We start from the raw sequence: 18,087 nt of genomic DNA, 5'->3' as shown, positions 1-18,087 counted from the left end.
TAGCCCAGTCAGTGCTTCCACTTAAGAGCTAACAAACTCATTGACTATTTATTGCATATGTGACCAAAAGTTTGTGGACACCTGACCATCACAACCTACAATATACGAGTTTGGTAAATATGCCATTCCAAAACCATGAGCATTGATACACAACTGAACAACACTTTGGGGCTATAACAGGTTCCATTGGAAAGCGTGTCTGTGGGAATTTGGCCAATTTAGTAAAAAGAGCACTTGTGAGGTCTAGTACTGATGTTGAACGAGAAGGTCTGGCATGCAATAGGCATTTGAGGATATCCCAAAGATTTTCAATTGGGTTTAGGTCAAGGCTATGTGAAGGCAACTCAGGTTCCTCCACACCAAGCTCATCAAACCATATCATTTTGGACCTGACTTTCGGGCACAGTCACGTTCTAAAACTGTCACCACAAGATTGGAAGCACACAGTTGTTTAATATGTCTTTGTATGCTGTAACATTAACAAGAACCTTCATTGGAAACACCTGAACTCAATGATTAGGAGGTGGTGCCACATAATGTTTGCCATATACTGTAGTATGTGAGATTATCAGGTGTCCACAAACTTTTGATCATATAGTGTGTATTAATACTCTTTTACCTTGTCTGTCTTTGCAAAGAAACTTTTATCCAGAATGTGGTAAAGGAGCTCGGCAAACATAAACTGAACATCGATAATCTTAGCCCAAAAGAGTTGGATGAGCTGGCAGATGTGATCGCTGATACTCTGCAGGTTGTGGATGGTGAACAAGTTGGTGTGAGAAAACTGGAGAACGAAAGAGGAACACAGGAGCTGAAAAGAGTGGAATCATACGAATCCTGGGAACATGATGATCTCAACAGACGTGTCAATGATACTTTCCAAGGTAAAACAATATGGTAGCATACATAGCATTAAAGTTGGTAAACCAGCAGTGAAGTCTGAAAAGTAAAAAAAAAAAATCTCCCTCTTACCTGTAAAAGGGATCTCTGTGTCCCTCGATCTTCCTTTCGGGTGTGTGGACTCCGGCTATTTGAATGGCCAAGCCATGATGATGTCACTCCTGCACATGAGCATGGGAGCCACGATCTTGAGTATGCTGTCCATTTAAAGCACAGCACACATGCATTGGTGACGTCACCTGCAGACAAAACATTTAGGTTTCGATAGAGTAGAAAACGTTACAAAATCTGCCAGGGGGATTTCCTCTTGCATCTTTGTGGTCTCCAGCATGGGAAGTGAAGGAACAAAATTTACCCATTGGGCAAACAGCAAAAAAGTCTGATAGATGTTCTAACCCATCCCCGTCCTATTCAAAATGGCATGGCTTTATGTGGCTGGAGTTCATTATTGCAGTGGCTGTGGCTACATAAAGGCATTGTTAGGTGCCACAACATACAGGATCTGACAGTCCATCTCCTCAAACCGCCAGTGGAACTTCCTGAAAAACCCAATTCTCTGGGCATGAATATAATAGGCAACCATCTCCCCAGCAGGGGCAGACTGACAGCTCATGGGGCCCCCGGGCAATAGGGGATCATGGGGCCTCTGTGTCCTTGCCCAAACTCAAAAAAGCCTATGAAAAAGGTACCAGGGACATCTCATGGGGCCCCTTACTGACCCCGGGCCCTCGGGCAGTGCCCGAGTTTCCAAATGGTCAAGTCCGCCCCTGCTCCCCAGTTTTACAAATTGGTGACAGCACTCAATCACTGTATTGCATCAATGGGGGAGTAGCATTGTTATTTGGACTACAGATTACCTCTGTGTTTTGTAGTTCACAGAGGTGAATTGGCAGGTCTGATAGCAAAGTTTTAGATAACACTGCAGAGCACACAGGACAGCTTTGGATTTATGGCGGGAGCACCAACATACTGGCCTGGGAGTTGCACAGAAGTATGATGTGTCACTTTATGGTATGCTTTCTGCTTTTTAGCTGCAACCTTATTTTTTATTAAATGTCTGCACCACGGGATTACTTTAAAGTGGAACTAAACTGTCACAATCAACAGTAACCATCTTTAATGCTGCTGGCATTAGTAACAATATAGATAGGTAATAAATAGATACGAAGGTATATTATATTTACTTGTTTTAAACTTATTTTTTTTAATTTCTTCAGTTGCTTCCTGGTTTCTGGCCTAGGTCAAAATGATATCATACATCCTAGGAATCTTCACAGGCATTTTCTTTATTTTTCATCTGGAGGATGGGAGGAGGGGCTTTCACAGCTAAGCACACCCTTCCGTCTGCATGCCTGAGCTAAAAGCAGATGGATTCCAGGAAGTAAATGCTACATGAATCATCTACCCTTAGTCAAGATGTTCCCAGCTAGAAATGCTAGGGGGTGTTTATCAAAGTGATTTCTTAAAAAAATAATCATGGGCACGTGGATGACTGAGTTTTCTTTGAAAAATAAAAATTAAGCTAATTATGTTTTTCAGTTTGTGATACTCAGATACAGTTTAGTTCCACTTTAAAGGACAGATTATGGGCACTTTCAGACTCATCTGTAGCAAAAATACAGGAAAAATGCATATGCGTTTTTGCCACGATTTTACCGCGATTGCAGTCCATTTTTCACAGGACACATGACTCAAAAACCACATGAAAGATGCAACAAAGGTGCATTTTTGCTGCGTCTTCAATGCATTTCAATGCGGTGGTGCGTTTTTGGTGCAGTTTTATAAACTGACCAAATATGCCTAAAAAATGCAGCAAGCAGGATATTTTACACCGCAACGGGCAAGTGTGAAGACATACATAGACATTCACAAATATACATTTTTTTCAGCTTTTCTTACGATTTTTTTTTAATGCAAAGGCACCTCAAAAACTCCTCAGTGTGAAAACAGCCTAAGTGTACTGTTGTAGTGTACACATACCTGCAGGGCCAGTGCTAGACTATTTTGCACCCTAGGCAAGACCAGTTACTTAATAAATAAATAAACCAAACATTTTAAAAAAAAGTAGAAAATATTAAATCAACAAAAAAAGAAACTGCTAAATTTCTTTTAATTTGCAAATATAAGTGCCATATTATAGACAAAATCACGGATGGACTGTATCTGTGGCAGTGGCAGGGTGACAGTTGCAGTGAGTGGAGGATGATGGATCCACACAGTGACAGATCCCAGGCTAGAATTCCACAGGCAATGGTGGGGAGGTAAAACGCATTGACAGCAGGCAGCCCAGCCTACACACACACACAGAAAACACCTCAACTGAGCGACACTACACAGTGACAGATCCAACACAACACACCATCACCAACAATGACACAAATCAGCAGGCCCAGCAGGCACTAGAAGGTTGTGAGATCATGATGATATCATCAGTCACTGATACAATGCACATGTGATGGATGGCCGGCCAGTCAGCCGGCTGGGTCACACTAACCCAGACACGAGACATCAGAGTCAGAGATTACCTTCCTCTGCAGGCACAGCTCTGCCTCTGCTGATGAATGGGAAGCGATGGGCTGGAATTTGCAGTAAGGGACTGAGTCAGAGAGGAACACTGGAAGGAGCTGCAGCTCAGCTGCTACACTGGCCCCAGACACCCAGCATCTTCCTCTGTCCTTTCTTCCTCCCCTCTGCTGCCCCTCCCCTCGGCTGACGTCCCACACAAAGAGTGCCGGCCTATTCTGTGCCCAGGCGCCCCTAGGTGGCAGTACGCCCTAGGCGGCTGCCTAGTTTGCCTAGTGGAAGCACCGGCCCTGAATTCCTGAAGATTTGTTAACATTTTTCTGTTCCTAATGTATACAGAATGCTAGCTTTGGATAGTGTATGTGTTAGAACACCTGTCAGGTTTTTTTATTGCTACGTTCCTGCTTGGGAATTTTACCCTGTCTATTTGTCCTGTGACAATTGTCAAAAAAGGCAAAAGTTGGTAGAAAATCTCAAATTTTACAGTTGTCATAAAAGCTTAAAAAGTATAAAATATGCTCCAATGTTTTCCTCTTACCTAGGAGGGTTTTTCTCTCACTTCCTGTTATGTCTCTGAGATAGGTGAGACAGAAAGCCCCTTGCCCATGAGTGTCATAAGTTAATGATGTTTACTTGGAACTCGTGGTGCTTGTGTGCAAGGGGCAAAAAACTGCGTGTAAAGTAAATTGCTGTACTCAAATGACAAATGTTCTATTTTTGTTTTACTGCTCTGTACTCAACGCTGTATTACTGATCTTTACTCAGCTGTGTGCAATGCCCCATAGACAACAATGCATCTCATTTCAGATTAGTCAAAATCAAAGTGTCTCCACAAGGTCACATATAGCAAAGAACCTAATAGGGCTTTTCACCATTCCCTACTCTATCCAAAAATATAAAATTTTGTCTTTAAACACTTAAACCACAAGTTACTTTTTTGCAAAATTCTCAATTCAGTCATCTAATTTATTGTAGAGCCATTTAAGAATATGGAACTTTTAACTGTAATAATTAGTAAATGCTTCAAGTTTTTGTTGGCATATTCATATACAATTTGGCCTGAACCTTAGATCTTTGCCTTTCCTTACCTGAAATTTCCCTTTTTAGAATCCAGGTTTTACCCCATAAGGGTGCAGCAGGTTATTTCAACATCTCTAGGTGGTTCAGAAAGACCATCATCCAAGCCTATGTCCATTGATGAACACAGGTCCCACCCCCGTGTATTTATGGTCATGCTTTTGGTGTTGGTTTGCTACAAAACTGAGGCCTGCTGATAGTAGGATGGGTTTTCCTGGGCCGACCTACAGTTTTATTTGTTATCTTCAGCTGACCTACAGTTTTATTTGTTTGCCAGTGTCCAATTCCTCCTGTAGGTAAAATTTATCCTGAAGGTTAAAGGCTTTCTGTGTCCCTCAATGAACTCCAAGAAAAGGATTTTATGGTGCATTCATAAATTGTGTTTTAGCTATAAAACATTTGAGCTAGGCAGTACAATCAGTAATCAGTGTAAGTTAGTACTTCCTTCTGTACAGAGTAGTCTACATAAATAACCTTTGTGTGTAGTGTATCACTTGACGTCTGTGACCTGCAGTCAATAGTTTCCAGTTGGGAATTACAGGAGATTCTCTTTAAATACTTGTTAAGCAGTAAATTTGCAGAAATAGTGTGTTCTGTAATAGTATGCATGAAGAGTAAGTTCTATTTACATAATCTCTTTCTAAAAGAATCGATTTAATGATTTCCTGAGCCGCTTTTATACCTGTACATTACCTTCTCCCAGTCAATATGCTGTTGTTACATAATTTAAAGGATACATACTGAATCTGTCCTATTAATATTTTACAGCTAGATTGTCATGTTGCAAATACACTATATTGCCAAAAGTATTGGGACATTTGCCTTTACACACACATGAACTTTAATGCCATCCCAGTCTTAGTTCGTAGGGTTCAATATTGAGTTGGCCCACCCTTTGCAGCTATAACAGCTTCAGCTCTTCTGGGAAAGCTGTCCACAAGGTTTAGAAGTGTGTCTGTGGGAATGTTTGACCAATCTTCCAGAAGAGCTTTTGTGAGGTCAGGCACTGATGTCGGATGAGAAGGTCTGGCTTGCAGTCTCCGCTCTAATTTATTCCAAAGGTGTTCTATTGGGTTGAAGTCAGGACCAGTCATGTCCCTACAGCTCAAACTCGCTCATCCATGTCTTTATGGACCTAGCTTTGTGCACTGGTGCGCAGTCATGTTGGAACAGAAGGAGCCATCCCCAAACTGTTCCCACAAAGTTGGGAGCATGAAATTGTCCAAAACGTCTTGGTATGCTGATGCCTTAAAAGTTCCCTTCACTGGAACTAAGGGGCCAAGCCCAACCCCTGAAAAACAACACCACACCATAATCTCTGCTCCACCAAACTTTACACTTGGCATAATGCAGTCAGGCAAGTCCCATTCTCTTGCCAACCACCGGACCCAGAAACGTCCATCAGATTGCCAGACAGAGAAGCGTGATTTTTCACTCCAGAGAACACGTCTCCAGTGCTCTAGACGCTTTGCATTGCACTTGGTGATATAAGGCTTGGATGCAGCTGCTCAGCCATTGAAACCCATTTCATGAAGCTCTCTACACACTGTTGTTGTGAGTTGCTGTTGTTCCCAGTTGCTTCCATTTATAATACCACTAACAGTTGATCCTGGCATATCTAGTAGCAAGGAAATTTCACACATGGATTTATTGCACAGGTGGCAACCTATCACAGTACCATGCTTGACTTCACTGAGCTCTTTCACAAATGTTTGTAGAAGCAGTCTGCATGCCTAGATGCTTGATTTTTTTACATTTTTTGGCCATGGAGGTGATTGGAACACCTAAATCCAAAGATTTGGAGGGGTGTCCCTATACTTTTGGCAATATAGTGTATACTAGTATGTTATATTATTCCAAAAGATAAATCGCTTCTTTCACTTTATTAGGTACACCTTGCTAGTATGGGTTTGGACCCCATTTTGCCTTCAGAACTGCCTTAATTCTTCATGGCATAGATTAAACAAGGTGTTGGAAACATTCCTCAGAGATTTCGGTCCATGTTGACATGAGTTAATGTTGCCTTTCTATCATCTCGAACCAGTCTGCCCATTTCCTTGGACTTCTGACATCAGCAAGGCATTTTTATCCACACAACTGCTGCACACTGTATATTTTCTCTTTTTTGGACCATTCTCTATAAACCTTAGAGATGGTTGTGCAATAAAATCCCAGTAAATCAGCAGTTTTTGAAATACTCAGACCAGCCTGTCTGGCACCAACACCCATGCCAAGTTCAAAGTCAGTTAAATCCCCTTTTTTCTCCATTCTAATGCTCTGTTTGGACTTCAGCAAGTCATCTTCACCATGTCTAGATGCCTAAATGTGTTGAGTTGCTGCCATGTGATTGGCTAATTAGCCATTTGTATTACCAAGCAATTGAACAGGTGTACTTAATAAAGTGGCGGGTGAGTGTAAATGCAAAGAGGCATTAACGCTATCTGTGCAACAGAACTGATGGGCAGGGGTACGGGGTGACGTTCTGCTCTAAAGTCCAACTCTGGACTTGGTCTTCCCTTCCTCTATTTGTGATTTCAGAGGCATTTGCATTATATTGCACTATCTATGTTTAGTGAAAAGCCACTCAAACTAAGTGGCACTGCAACACACCATAGTCATACTATGTATTTTGCATGGTCAAAGATTACTGCGACCTAATAGTGTGAATACAGAAACAACAAGGGTGCACAGGTAATAATGTGCAGTAACATGCAACATATAGTCAAATATTAGTTTTTTGTAGACTTCTGAAACTAAGCTTGGTTGAAACGTGTAAAATCATTGCTTACTATATCATTGGTTTGGTTTGGGTATCTAACCATCACTATTAACTGATTATTTCTATTGCAGGTCAAGGGACAAGCACAAACCCATCACAGCCTGAAATGAAGGTATTTTTATGATGCATGTTGCCTTTAAGATTAAAATGTGGTTTGGAAATGCATGATTGAAATATACTGTAAGTATAGTGAACCTGAAAGTATAACTAAAGGCAAAACTTTTTTTTGAGTTTTGGATAAAGTGCAGAGCGATTAGAACCAGTCAGTTTTTATTGCTGTCTGTTACTGAGTTTCAACCTCTCTATTTGCCCTGTTGACTGTTATCATTGAAAGAAAATCCCAAATTTTGGGTTGTCCCCAGAAAAGTAATAGCGGGGAAATCATCTAATGGGTTTTGGTGATCTGGGAGGTCCCAAGGAATTCCCTTAATTTGTAGGGATTTCCCCTCACTTCCTGTTTGGCTTTGGGAGTGAAGGGAAATCTCCTAAATGGAACACAGATGGCAAAAAAAAATCTGACAGGGATTATTACCCTCTATCACTCTGTCCAAAATTAAAAAAAAAAATTACCTAAAGTTCTACTTGAACTCAAAAAGTAAAGATTTGATGTGTTAAAGGTATGACAGAGATTATTACCCTCCCTCACTCTGTCCAAAATGAAAAAAAAAATTACCTATAGTTCTAGTTGAACTCAAAAAGTAAAGATTTGATGTGTTAAAGGTATGACAGAGATTATTACCCTCCCTCGCTCTGTCCAAAATGAAAAAAAAAAAATTACCTATAGTTCTACTTGAACTCAAAAAGTAAAGATTTGATGTGTTAAAGGTAGATTTTAAAGCATAATTTTCTAAGCAGCAACCTGAAAACTGTACCCTCTGTCTTGAAGTCCTCCTGATAAATAGCAGTGCTGTACCTGGTATTTGAGGGTGTCTACGCAGTCCTGAGCCTAAAGCCTAATAGCTGTTTTTCTACAATTTAAGATCTAAGACACTGATGTCTGTCACTGCTAGTCACAGGAGGTTTTCAGTGAGATTGCTAATTACTGTGCTGTTTACTCTTCTCTATGCTGGAGGCTCTGACAGCGAAAACCTAACTCTACCAAGGTGGCTACCTCCACACGGAGACACAATGCAGAACAAGGCATATTAGGACAATAATGATGTAAATTTGCACAATGGTTTATTAAGCACACATTTTGAGTAAAAAAAATAAAAATAAAACACTAAAGTTAATTTTAGGCCACACAAAATTATATTACCCATTTTTTTTGGTAAGTTATAAGATATGAAGCAAATAAATAAGGTACCCAACATGCCAAGCTTTAAAATTGCACATGCCTACAAGACGACGATGACCTTCATTGCCCCTGCAGGTCATCACTTTGGAGTTAATTGTGAATAATGACCATTACATTCCGGCATGCACGGTGATGTGTAACATATAATGCAAGCACTCTTTTCGTATGTAGGTGCCCTCTGACAGGTGTGGGATGGGCTCAAAATTTGCGTGTAACTTTATTTTTTGACACTTTTTTACTAAAACTTTATTTATATCCCATAGAAGACAAAAAGGTCCTATGTGGCATAAACTTTAATGACAGGTTTGTTCTCTTTAATGCAACATCAGTGTTCCTTTAGGCCCTGGTGCTAGTATCAAAGAAACAAGCAGCAAAGGAAAATCTCCTCAATGAGGTCACAAACAGAAATAAAAAGCATCAAAAAATGTAGCTCTTCCCCATTCCAAAATGTAAAGCATTCTGCAAAAAACGAAAACAAATTATGCTCTAAACACACACTGTTTAATTTACATTATCCCTTCTCTTTCTGTATGTGGATGATGGCACTGTAATTATTTTAGTTAAAACAATAAAAAATATAAGTACCATTTTTACGCTCCATAAGACGCACTTTTTTACCCCCAAAAAAGGGGGGAAAATGTCAGTGCGTCTTATGGAGCGAATATAAAGCGGCCGGTCCGGTATTTCTGCCGCTACCATGTCAGAATACCGGGCCGGCCGCTCAGCTATTCTCTGCGGCAGGAACTCACCTGTTCCTCTGTCCAGCGCTGTAGTCTTCCCGCGTCGGCTTCTTCCCGCCCCGGCATCTGTGACAGCCAGGTGCCCACTGCGCATGCGCGAGAAGAGCTGCGCTTTGTGAATGGTGTCTTCTGGGACACATGACAGGTCCCAAAAGATGCCGGGCCATTCACAAAGCGCAGCGCTTCTCGCGCATGCGCAGTGGGCACCCGGCTGTCAAAGTCGGGTGCCCACAGTATAGGAAGGAGAACTCAGCGGAAGTGGGAGCGGGTACCTGCCAAATTCAGGTACCCGCTCCCCCTCCCTCCTTAAAGGTCCGCAGTGTCTGGTCATGCCCTGTACTGTCTGCAGTATCTGGTCATCCCTTGTACTGTCTGCAGTCTCTGGTCATCTGTACTGTCCGCAGTCTCTGTTCATCCCCTATACTGTCCGCAGTCTCTGTTCATCCCCTATACTGTCCGCAGTGTCTGGTCATCCCCTGTACTGTCCGCAGTGTCTGGTCATCCCCTGTACTGTCCGCAGTGTCTGGTCATGCCCTGTACTGTCCGCAGTCTCTGGTCATCCCCTGTACTGTCCGCAGTCTCTGGTCATCCCCTGTACTGTCCGCAGTCTCCGATCATCTCCTGTACTGTGTCCGCAGTCTCTGGTCAATCTCCTGTATTGTGTCCGCAGTCTCTTGCCATCTTCTGTACTATGTCCATAGTCTCTGGTCATCTCCTGTACTATGTCCGCAGTCTCTGGTCATTCCCTGTACTGTGTCCGCAGTCTTTGGTCATCTCTTGTACTGTGTACGCAGTGTCTGGTCACTTCCTGTACTATGTCTGCAGTCCATTGGTTCAGAATATTTTTTTTCTTGTTTTTCTCCTCTAAAACCTAGGCGCGTCTTATGGTCAGGTGCGTCTTATGGAGCGAAAAATACGGTACCTTTTTTCCTAATCAATATATAGCTGTCACATGACCCAGCTCCTTCCAAGCCTGTCTGCAGGGAAACAGGCAGGAGAGGCTTCTAGTTCTCTGCTGCTGGTCGCATGTTCAAAAAAAAAAAAAAAAACAACCTTTGCGATACAGAATAAATATAAATAGATATTAATAAACTGTTTTAAATTGTTATACAAATATATATTTGAAATGAAATCTTTATTATTTTGGCAATAACAGGGTGTGGGCGAATGTCACACCTCTCCAGCCTGTGTCTTAGAATAACAGGGAGGTGAAGCCTGTATACACCCATATGTAAGACTCTATAGTCACATGGGCTGCTCAGATGTGATAGGGAGGAAATGCTCAGGGTAGAAATACACTGAAAACTGAGCATGTGTACTAGCTGCCAACACTGCACTGCAAATCCTCAGTTGCAGTGGGGACATGGACAGGAAGGGGAGATAGAGAACGGCAGGATCAACCATGTTTTTTGCAGAATACAGAAAATGAATCCAATAGTGACTGATTGAGTATGAACAGCATGTAATACAGCATATATTGATAGTTTTTATTGATGCGGGTTTAATGACTCTTTAATGTTTTCTTGAAATAAATTACATCTACCTTTTTTTTTTTGTAACAGGATAGAGAAACTGGCCCAAAGAGTGAAAACCTGCAAGACTTTACTGTAAATTCTGTGTCACATGAATTCTTAAAAGAACCATTTGACAAAGGACTAAAAAGCTTTGGAGACTTCCGTTACAACTCAGATGATGACGACGATGATGATGATGATGATGAAAAGAAAGCAGGCATTGAGAATGTAAAAAGTGAGACATACACTAAAGAGTTAACTGCTCAGAAGAAATCTACTGAGTCTGACTCAGATTCCAGAGAGGAAATTGAGTATCAGCACTTAATACAGGAGAGTTTTTCGCAAGATGACAGATCCTTTCAAGAAAAGCCAAAGAAAATGAGGCAAGAAATACAGCTACAAGTAGCGTCTTCCAGCAATGACAGATATGGATACATTGTGACACAGAAGACGTAAGTGATCTACTTTCTATTTTCTCCAATAATGCCATATGTGTTTGAAAACTGTGGGATCAAACCCAACTTTCAGCTTTGACCTGCATGTTCTGCAACCTACTGGACAGAGGAACTGCAGTTTTGGGTACTTGTTGACACCAAGGAACACTTTTTCCTGGTAATTTTTTTTTTTTTTAAATCATGCATTTTGAAAAGGAGGCCAAGTAGTTGTAACTCCAACAGGACCTGGAGGGGTTGAAAGGCCTACTCTGCTATGCCTGTTGCTACAGTCACTGCTTAAAAATTCTTAACCCATCTATGTTGTTTGCCTGCTGCCCCTCTTGTTCTATGCAGATAGCAAACTGTACCATAGAGCAGTGTTTCTCAACCTTTTTTCAGTTAAGGCACTCTTTAAAATTATGGACAGTCCCGAGGCACCCTTTAAAATTATGGACAGTCTTGAGGCACTCCATTTTAGAATGGGGTGCCTGAAGACTGTCCATAATTTCTAAAGTGCACCCATTGTAAAAGGAGAAAAACTGTTCTAAAATTTTTTTATAACACAGCAACATCCACCAGAAAGTGTAGGACACCCAGAATTAGAGGTGATTTATACTTTCAAAGCAAATACACTTTTGCACACTGGTACTGACTAGTATTCCAGTGTTTCTCTTTGCCCGCAGTTTCTCTCCATCACTAAGCTAATGTGACCTTAGCACTGATGGAGAAGGGAGGGTCAAACTAGGATGCTCTGCATGCAGCTGACATCCTTCTTCTCAACTGATGATGTCATTGGTTGTCAGGATGCCAGCGGCTAGAAGGTCGTAATGGTGCACAATGAAAACCTGTGTCATAAGTTTTGGACAACTTTTAGACATTTTGCAAAAGGCACTCCTGAAGAAACCTCAAGGCACCCCAGGCAGTTGAGAAAGAAGGCCATAGAGAAACTCATACATGGAGGCACATAGGGATGAAGTTAATAGGGCTGGTAGCAAACTCTTCATCAGGGAAGAAAGGTGCATCTGTGTTAAAACTTAACTAAAGCCCAACTTTCAAAAACCGTAAGCAGGCAGGTTCCTAATTGCATGCAATGTCTCTTCTGCAGTAAAAGAAACCTACCTGCCTGCTTAAAGTCTTCTTTGGAATGTCTGTTGAGCTGCACATGGGTAGCTCAGTTTACGCTCAGACCAGGGGCGGACTGACCATTTGCAAACCCGGGCACCTTTTTCATAGGCTTTTTTGAGTTTGGGCAAGGACACAGGGGCCCCATGATCCCCTATTGCCCGAGGGCCCCATGAGTTGTCAGTCCACCCCTGGCTCAGACACAGTATCTGTGTACCGAGATGACTGCACTCCTGCAGGAGTGATGTTATCCTGTGCTGGCTGAGGACGACTGCCGCAGCTCGGCATCTGGCACCGGGAAGAAGCCGGGTAGAGGATGCCGGCGAGGGACATTGGACCACTGAAGGATAGGTAAGTATTGCGGAGTTTAGCTCTGCTTGAAGAGTAATAGTTATAACATGCAACTGTTGTCAGGCTCAGCAGTTTTGGGGTCTGGTATTCAGAGCAAGCAGAGGGGTTCCTCCAAATGTAACAACTTTTGGGAATTAATGTTGATAGAATGTACACAGTTCAGGAACTAATGTCAGATTGTCATAATAGAAATTAATAAACGTTTGATGAGGAAATGCCCTGAATGGGCATAGTTACAAAATCTCTGTAAATCCTGTTTAAAAATTGCATTCAAACCTATTAGTTATTATATTTAACATTTGCTACTAATATATGTTGTAGTATTATTACTATCTTGTATTATATGTTGGTATGTTAATCCCTTTGTTACCAGCCCTTAGGCTTTATAATCAGCCAGTTAATCCCTCAGTAATTAATTTGAACTGCAGAAGGATTCCTGGCCATTTAGCTGCACTGTCAGAAATGTCTAGCATATCTTTTTTTACTAACTGTCTGCCTTTATACTTTTATATTTAGTCAGTGAAAATGTTCTGCAGTGACAGCTGATTTGTGGAGGGAATCGCTGTAGCTGTTAGCTGTCATTACACTGCATTTTAGTGACTAAATACAAGAATAAACGCAGACTGACACATTAGTAAATAGATATTTTAGAAACGTTTGACACTGTGTTTTCTTGACCAAGATTCCTCTGCTGTTTATTTATGCTGAGGGAATTAAAGTGGTATTAAACCTAAAAACAAATGTTTATTATATTGCATCTTACCATTTCTTAGCCCTGGTTCACACCGGTGTGACTTGTCATTTGATTTGACAGTTCAAAATTGCATGACAAGTCACACCCTATTTATGACTATGGAACCGTTCAAATTTGGCGCTATTCCGACTTTGCGGTGCCGCATCAATTTTGAAAAAAGGTTGCTGCACTATTTTTTGCAATTTCATGTGTGACTTGCATAGATTGTAAGCTCTTAGGAGCAAGGCCCTCTGACTCCTCTTAAACCAAACTGTATTGTAATTGTAATGTCTGCGTTCATTTTGTAAAGCGCTGCGCAAAATGTTGGTGCTATGTAAATCCTGTATTATAATAATAATCATAGACATCTGTGCATGAAGTCACACAGATGTCACGCAAGCCGCACATGAAATTGCACAGGCCTGCGGCTCTGAAATTGTGCTACTTCAATTAAAGTAGCGCAATTTCAAAGCTGCATTCAGTGTGAACCAGGGCTTAGACGTGATGCCTTCATTAGTATTCTTTCTAAGGCTACGTTCACACAAGCTCTGTCAACAGGCGTCAGACAGGCATTTGGGAAGAGTTTTTAAAGCTTCTCAAATGCCTCTGAAAATTCTGCACATGGCAGCACACAGTGCTGTTCACACAGAAGCGTTAGCGTCGCGGCAAAACTGACGCCTCTGGTCAGGAGGAGTTGAAACCTCCCATTCAAGTCTATGGTGCTGCTCTGCAAACGCCTGGCTGGCGGTTGTGATGCGGTTGTGAGGCATTTGCAGAGCGTTAATACCATTTAAACTTCATTATAGGCGTTTGCGGTGCGGTTGCGACACGATTGCGAGGTGTTTGCGGATCGTTAATACCATTTAAACTTCATTATAGGCGATTATGGTACGGTTTTAATGCTTGGCAAACGCCTATCAACCGCCTCAAAACTGCTCATAGGGCGCTTTGGGAGCGTTTGCGGAGCGTTAAAAACACTTCACAAACACCTGTCTAACGCTTGTCAAACGCTATAGGGGCATTTGGCAAGAGTTAAAGATAAAGTCAAGTGTGAACGAGCCCTTAAGTTCTCTCCTTTATTTTCATCTGGTGATCCAGTCAACACGTCTGTTGTTTTCCAACAGAACAAGCTCTCCTGCAAATGTCGCAGTTAAGAATGTTGAGACAAGCCATTTACCACTGACGGATGCTTAAAATAATAAACTTTTATTTATTTATGTATAACCTTTATCCAAAAAGAAAAAACTACTGCTGGTTCAACTGCTTGTATAACTGCAGTGTGAGCTGGAGTTCAGCTTCAGTTAGATAGTGTATCTAAATCTATTAGTACATCTAAGGGCTCATGCACCTTGCAGCTGATAAACTAATGTTTAGGAGCTGTTGAGCGTTATTTTCAGCAGCCTCTGAACTCTCCCTAATGTTTTCCTATGTGTTCATATACGCATCGTCATTTACAGTCGTTTACAGGCAGCTGAGTTTACAGTCGTTTTTTAGAACGCAGAAAACTTGCGTTCAGCAGTAGATTTTATCAGCGTTTCAAACACAAAACGCTTGTAAACGCGTATAAACGTGGCTAACTGCGTTTATAGGCGTTTGCGTTTGAAATTTTTTTTTTACTCTTGCATTTCCAGATGCTGTCCAGAGACTTTTTTCATCATGAAAAATGCACGCAAAACGTTTTCCCGCTACTCAAATGGACCTAGTACACCATACTTTTCAGGTTTTGCATGAAATAAAATATGTTTGACACTGCTGCAATAATTTCTGCACAGAAATTAGCTGGAACACATCCAAACACCACAAATAAAAGACAGCTAATCTCAACAAATACTGCTCCCTGCCTCTGCTCTCTCTATTTTTCTCAAAATGTCTGAAATAGTTAATTTTTTACTGTTTTTCATTGCATTCTGGGCATTTTGGAAGGTCTCCTGAGGTTATCTTTAAAAAACACTTCTAAACGCAAACTCTCATAAACGCGCATAAACGCGGTATGCAAACGAGGCTAAATAGACGTTTTTTAACCTACATATTCCAGCAGTCAGTTTCCATCATTCAGAAGTGTCCCGTGTACAGGGAGCCTAACACTCCCCCACCCCAGACTGACAATGCTGCTGTCCAAAGGTGCCCCTGTGCTCCTTCATCCAGAGTGGAGGCATTCTAACTCAGGGGGTGTGTCACTGGCTAGATCAGGTGAAAACAGAGGGAGAAAGCTAGGAAAAAGAAAATGAATGCAGCTGCCACAACTAAGGATTTGTAAGCTGCAGGGGCGGACTGACCATTTGGAAACTCGGGCACTGCCTGAGGGCCCAGGGTCAGTAGGGGGCCCCATGAGATGCCCCTGGTACCTTTTTCATAGGTTTTTCTGAGTTTGGGCAAGGACACAGGGGCCCCATGATCCCCTATTGCCCGGGGGCCCCATGAGTTGTCAGTCCGCCCCTGGTAAGCTGCAATATATTACATTTATGGTTTTAGGTTTAATATCGCTAGAAACTGGATTCTGCTCACTTGCTCCTAACTCCCAATGCATGTTCCAAACTTGATGTTTCCACAAAGTGAGAAAAAGTCACATAGATTAATTGCATAGTAGTAGGTTGTGTGTTTTATGGATATTTGTCATGCATTTAAAGCTCAGCAAATAACAAAGGTATCCAAGATGGATAATGTACAGTAGTTACACAATAAAAGCAAGCTCCAGCTATAATGTATTTCAATATCTGTGAACTCTCCAGGGTAAGGGCCTCAGTTATCCAGTAGTCATCAATTGTAAGCTATGCACACTAAACTGTTTGCTCAGGCTCCTTTGTTTTTTGCAATGAAGATTTTAGGGCCCATTCACACCTTTGCCTACAATAATGCATACACATATACATATTTTTGTGCATTTAGGCGGTAGCTCTCAGAGTGCCTGAATGCATGAAAAAACACATCATGTTTTTCAATGCAGCCCAACACATCCACATTTGTGGTTTTCTTGAGTACATGTGTGTTATACTGTGCTGTATGTACCTGTATGGATGTTAGGTTGTTCAGAAGTTTGCCAGCACGGTGATTTCCTGAAGTGCTAAATTGCTGTCACAACTGCAAATCATGTCAAGATGAATTCTTTGATAGTTAAATCCTTCAGGCTTGCAAGACATGTCAGGTTAAAGTGGAACTTAAATACATCTGAACACGACAAACTGAAAATGCTATTTAATATATTTTTGATATTCAAAGCAAACTCATCCATCAATCTATAGCTCCATGTTTTATTTTGTTGAGAAATCACTTTGTATAACACTCCCCTAGCATTTCTAGCCATGACCATCTTGAGTAAGGGCAGATGATTCATGCAGCATTTACTTCCTGGAATACATTTGCCCTTAACTCAGGCATGCAGGCAGGGGGGTGTGCTTAGCTGAGGAAGTCCCTCCTCCATGAAGGGGGGAGTATGACCTTATTTTTGCCTAGGCCAGAAAACAGGAAGCCACTGAATAAATGTAAAAAAGCTTAAAACAAATTAATATAATATCCTTTCCTATTTGCTATACATGGCAGCATACATGGACAACATGACTATGTTCTATCATTGTTACATTTTTTGCAATGTGCAAAAAGAGATCACACAAACAAATTCAACTATTCATGTGTCTAGCTTACGCATATCGAATATCCCACTTCTGATACCAAATGTTTTATCAAGGTTACGGAATATTTTACTATTTAATATTTTATTTTTTGTTGTGCAAAGAGAGATCGCACAAATACTTGTAGGTATAACATTTAATTAAGTAATGACAGATACAGATAAAGATAACAAATCTAATAATATTGGAAAATGGAACAAGAATACTTAGCTATAGATGCCTTTTTGCCAAGGGTTCCCCGTCTTTGCGGCCTGGCACAGATCATCAAAACCAGGCACGTGCATATAAGCAGACCTGGGACAGAACAACTAGTGAAAGTTTTAGCTGTAGTATATACAGGACTAGTGTGTAGCATTTGACCAGTTACAAACTCGAATGGCAGTATTTTTAAGGAGATAACCCATGGGCTTGGCCATCCTGGTTAGTTTGTAATGACATTCCTATAGCTTTAGGTCAGTTAAGGTAAACCCATACTTATGTTGTTATATGGCCCCTTAACCAGGTTTATAATTCATTCTTAGATATTGAGAGCCAATATTTATAAGGACATATGAAATTTTCCCATCAATGACATTACCAAAATACACTATACCTTCATTTCATGGAATAACCAAGTCAGGGGTGGACTGACCATTTGGAAACTCGGGCACTGCCCAAGGGCCCGGGGTCAGTAGGGGGCCCCATGAGATGCCCCTGGTTCCTTTTTCATAGGCTTTTCTGAGTTTGGGCAAGGACACAGGGGCCCCATGATGCCCGGGGGCCCCATGAGTTGTCAGTCCGCCCCTGAACCAAGTAAAGAATCTACCTTGTTCCTTCAAAATATTAAAATCATTTCTGCAGTACAAAGACTCTAATATCATATAAAGAAAAAGACACACATAAAGGCAAATCAAAGGAAGATGCGCTTTTTTTCACCTACTTTTTTTTGTAAGTGACTTTCCAGCAAGCCCATATAGAGCTGTGTTCAAAGTTTATTATTCACTAGATGGAC

At 41.3% G+C, this 18,087-nt stretch overlaps 1 protein-coding gene across 1 annotated transcript in view; it reads left to right on the top strand.

Moving 5' to 3' along the window:
• PTPRN2 (protein tyrosine phosphatase receptor type N2) overlaps window positions 1-18,087 on the top strand; it is a 1,146,107-nt gene that overhangs the window by 361,155 nt on the left and 766,865 nt on the right. Inside the window, exons 7-9 of the mRNA XM_089694046.1 lie at window positions 639-884; window positions 7,351-7,391; window positions 10,879-11,282. Coding sequence (XP_089550172.1) covers window positions 639-884; window positions 7,351-7,391; window positions 10,879-11,282 — 691 coding nt within the window. The remainder of the gene's footprint in view (window positions 1-638; window positions 885-7,350; window positions 7,392-10,878; window positions 11,283-18,087) is intronic.

This window comes from Staurois parvus, unplaced genomic scaffold (genome assembly GCF_062004578.1).
Source record: "Staurois parvus isolate SC_StPar_1 unplaced genomic scaffold, SC_StPar_1.0 ptg000005l, whole genome shotgun sequence".
NCBI classification, from domain to species: Eukaryota; Metazoa; Chordata; class Amphibia; order Anura; family Ranidae; genus Staurois; species Staurois parvus.
This window is presented reverse-complemented; position numbering and strand designations above follow the sequence as displayed.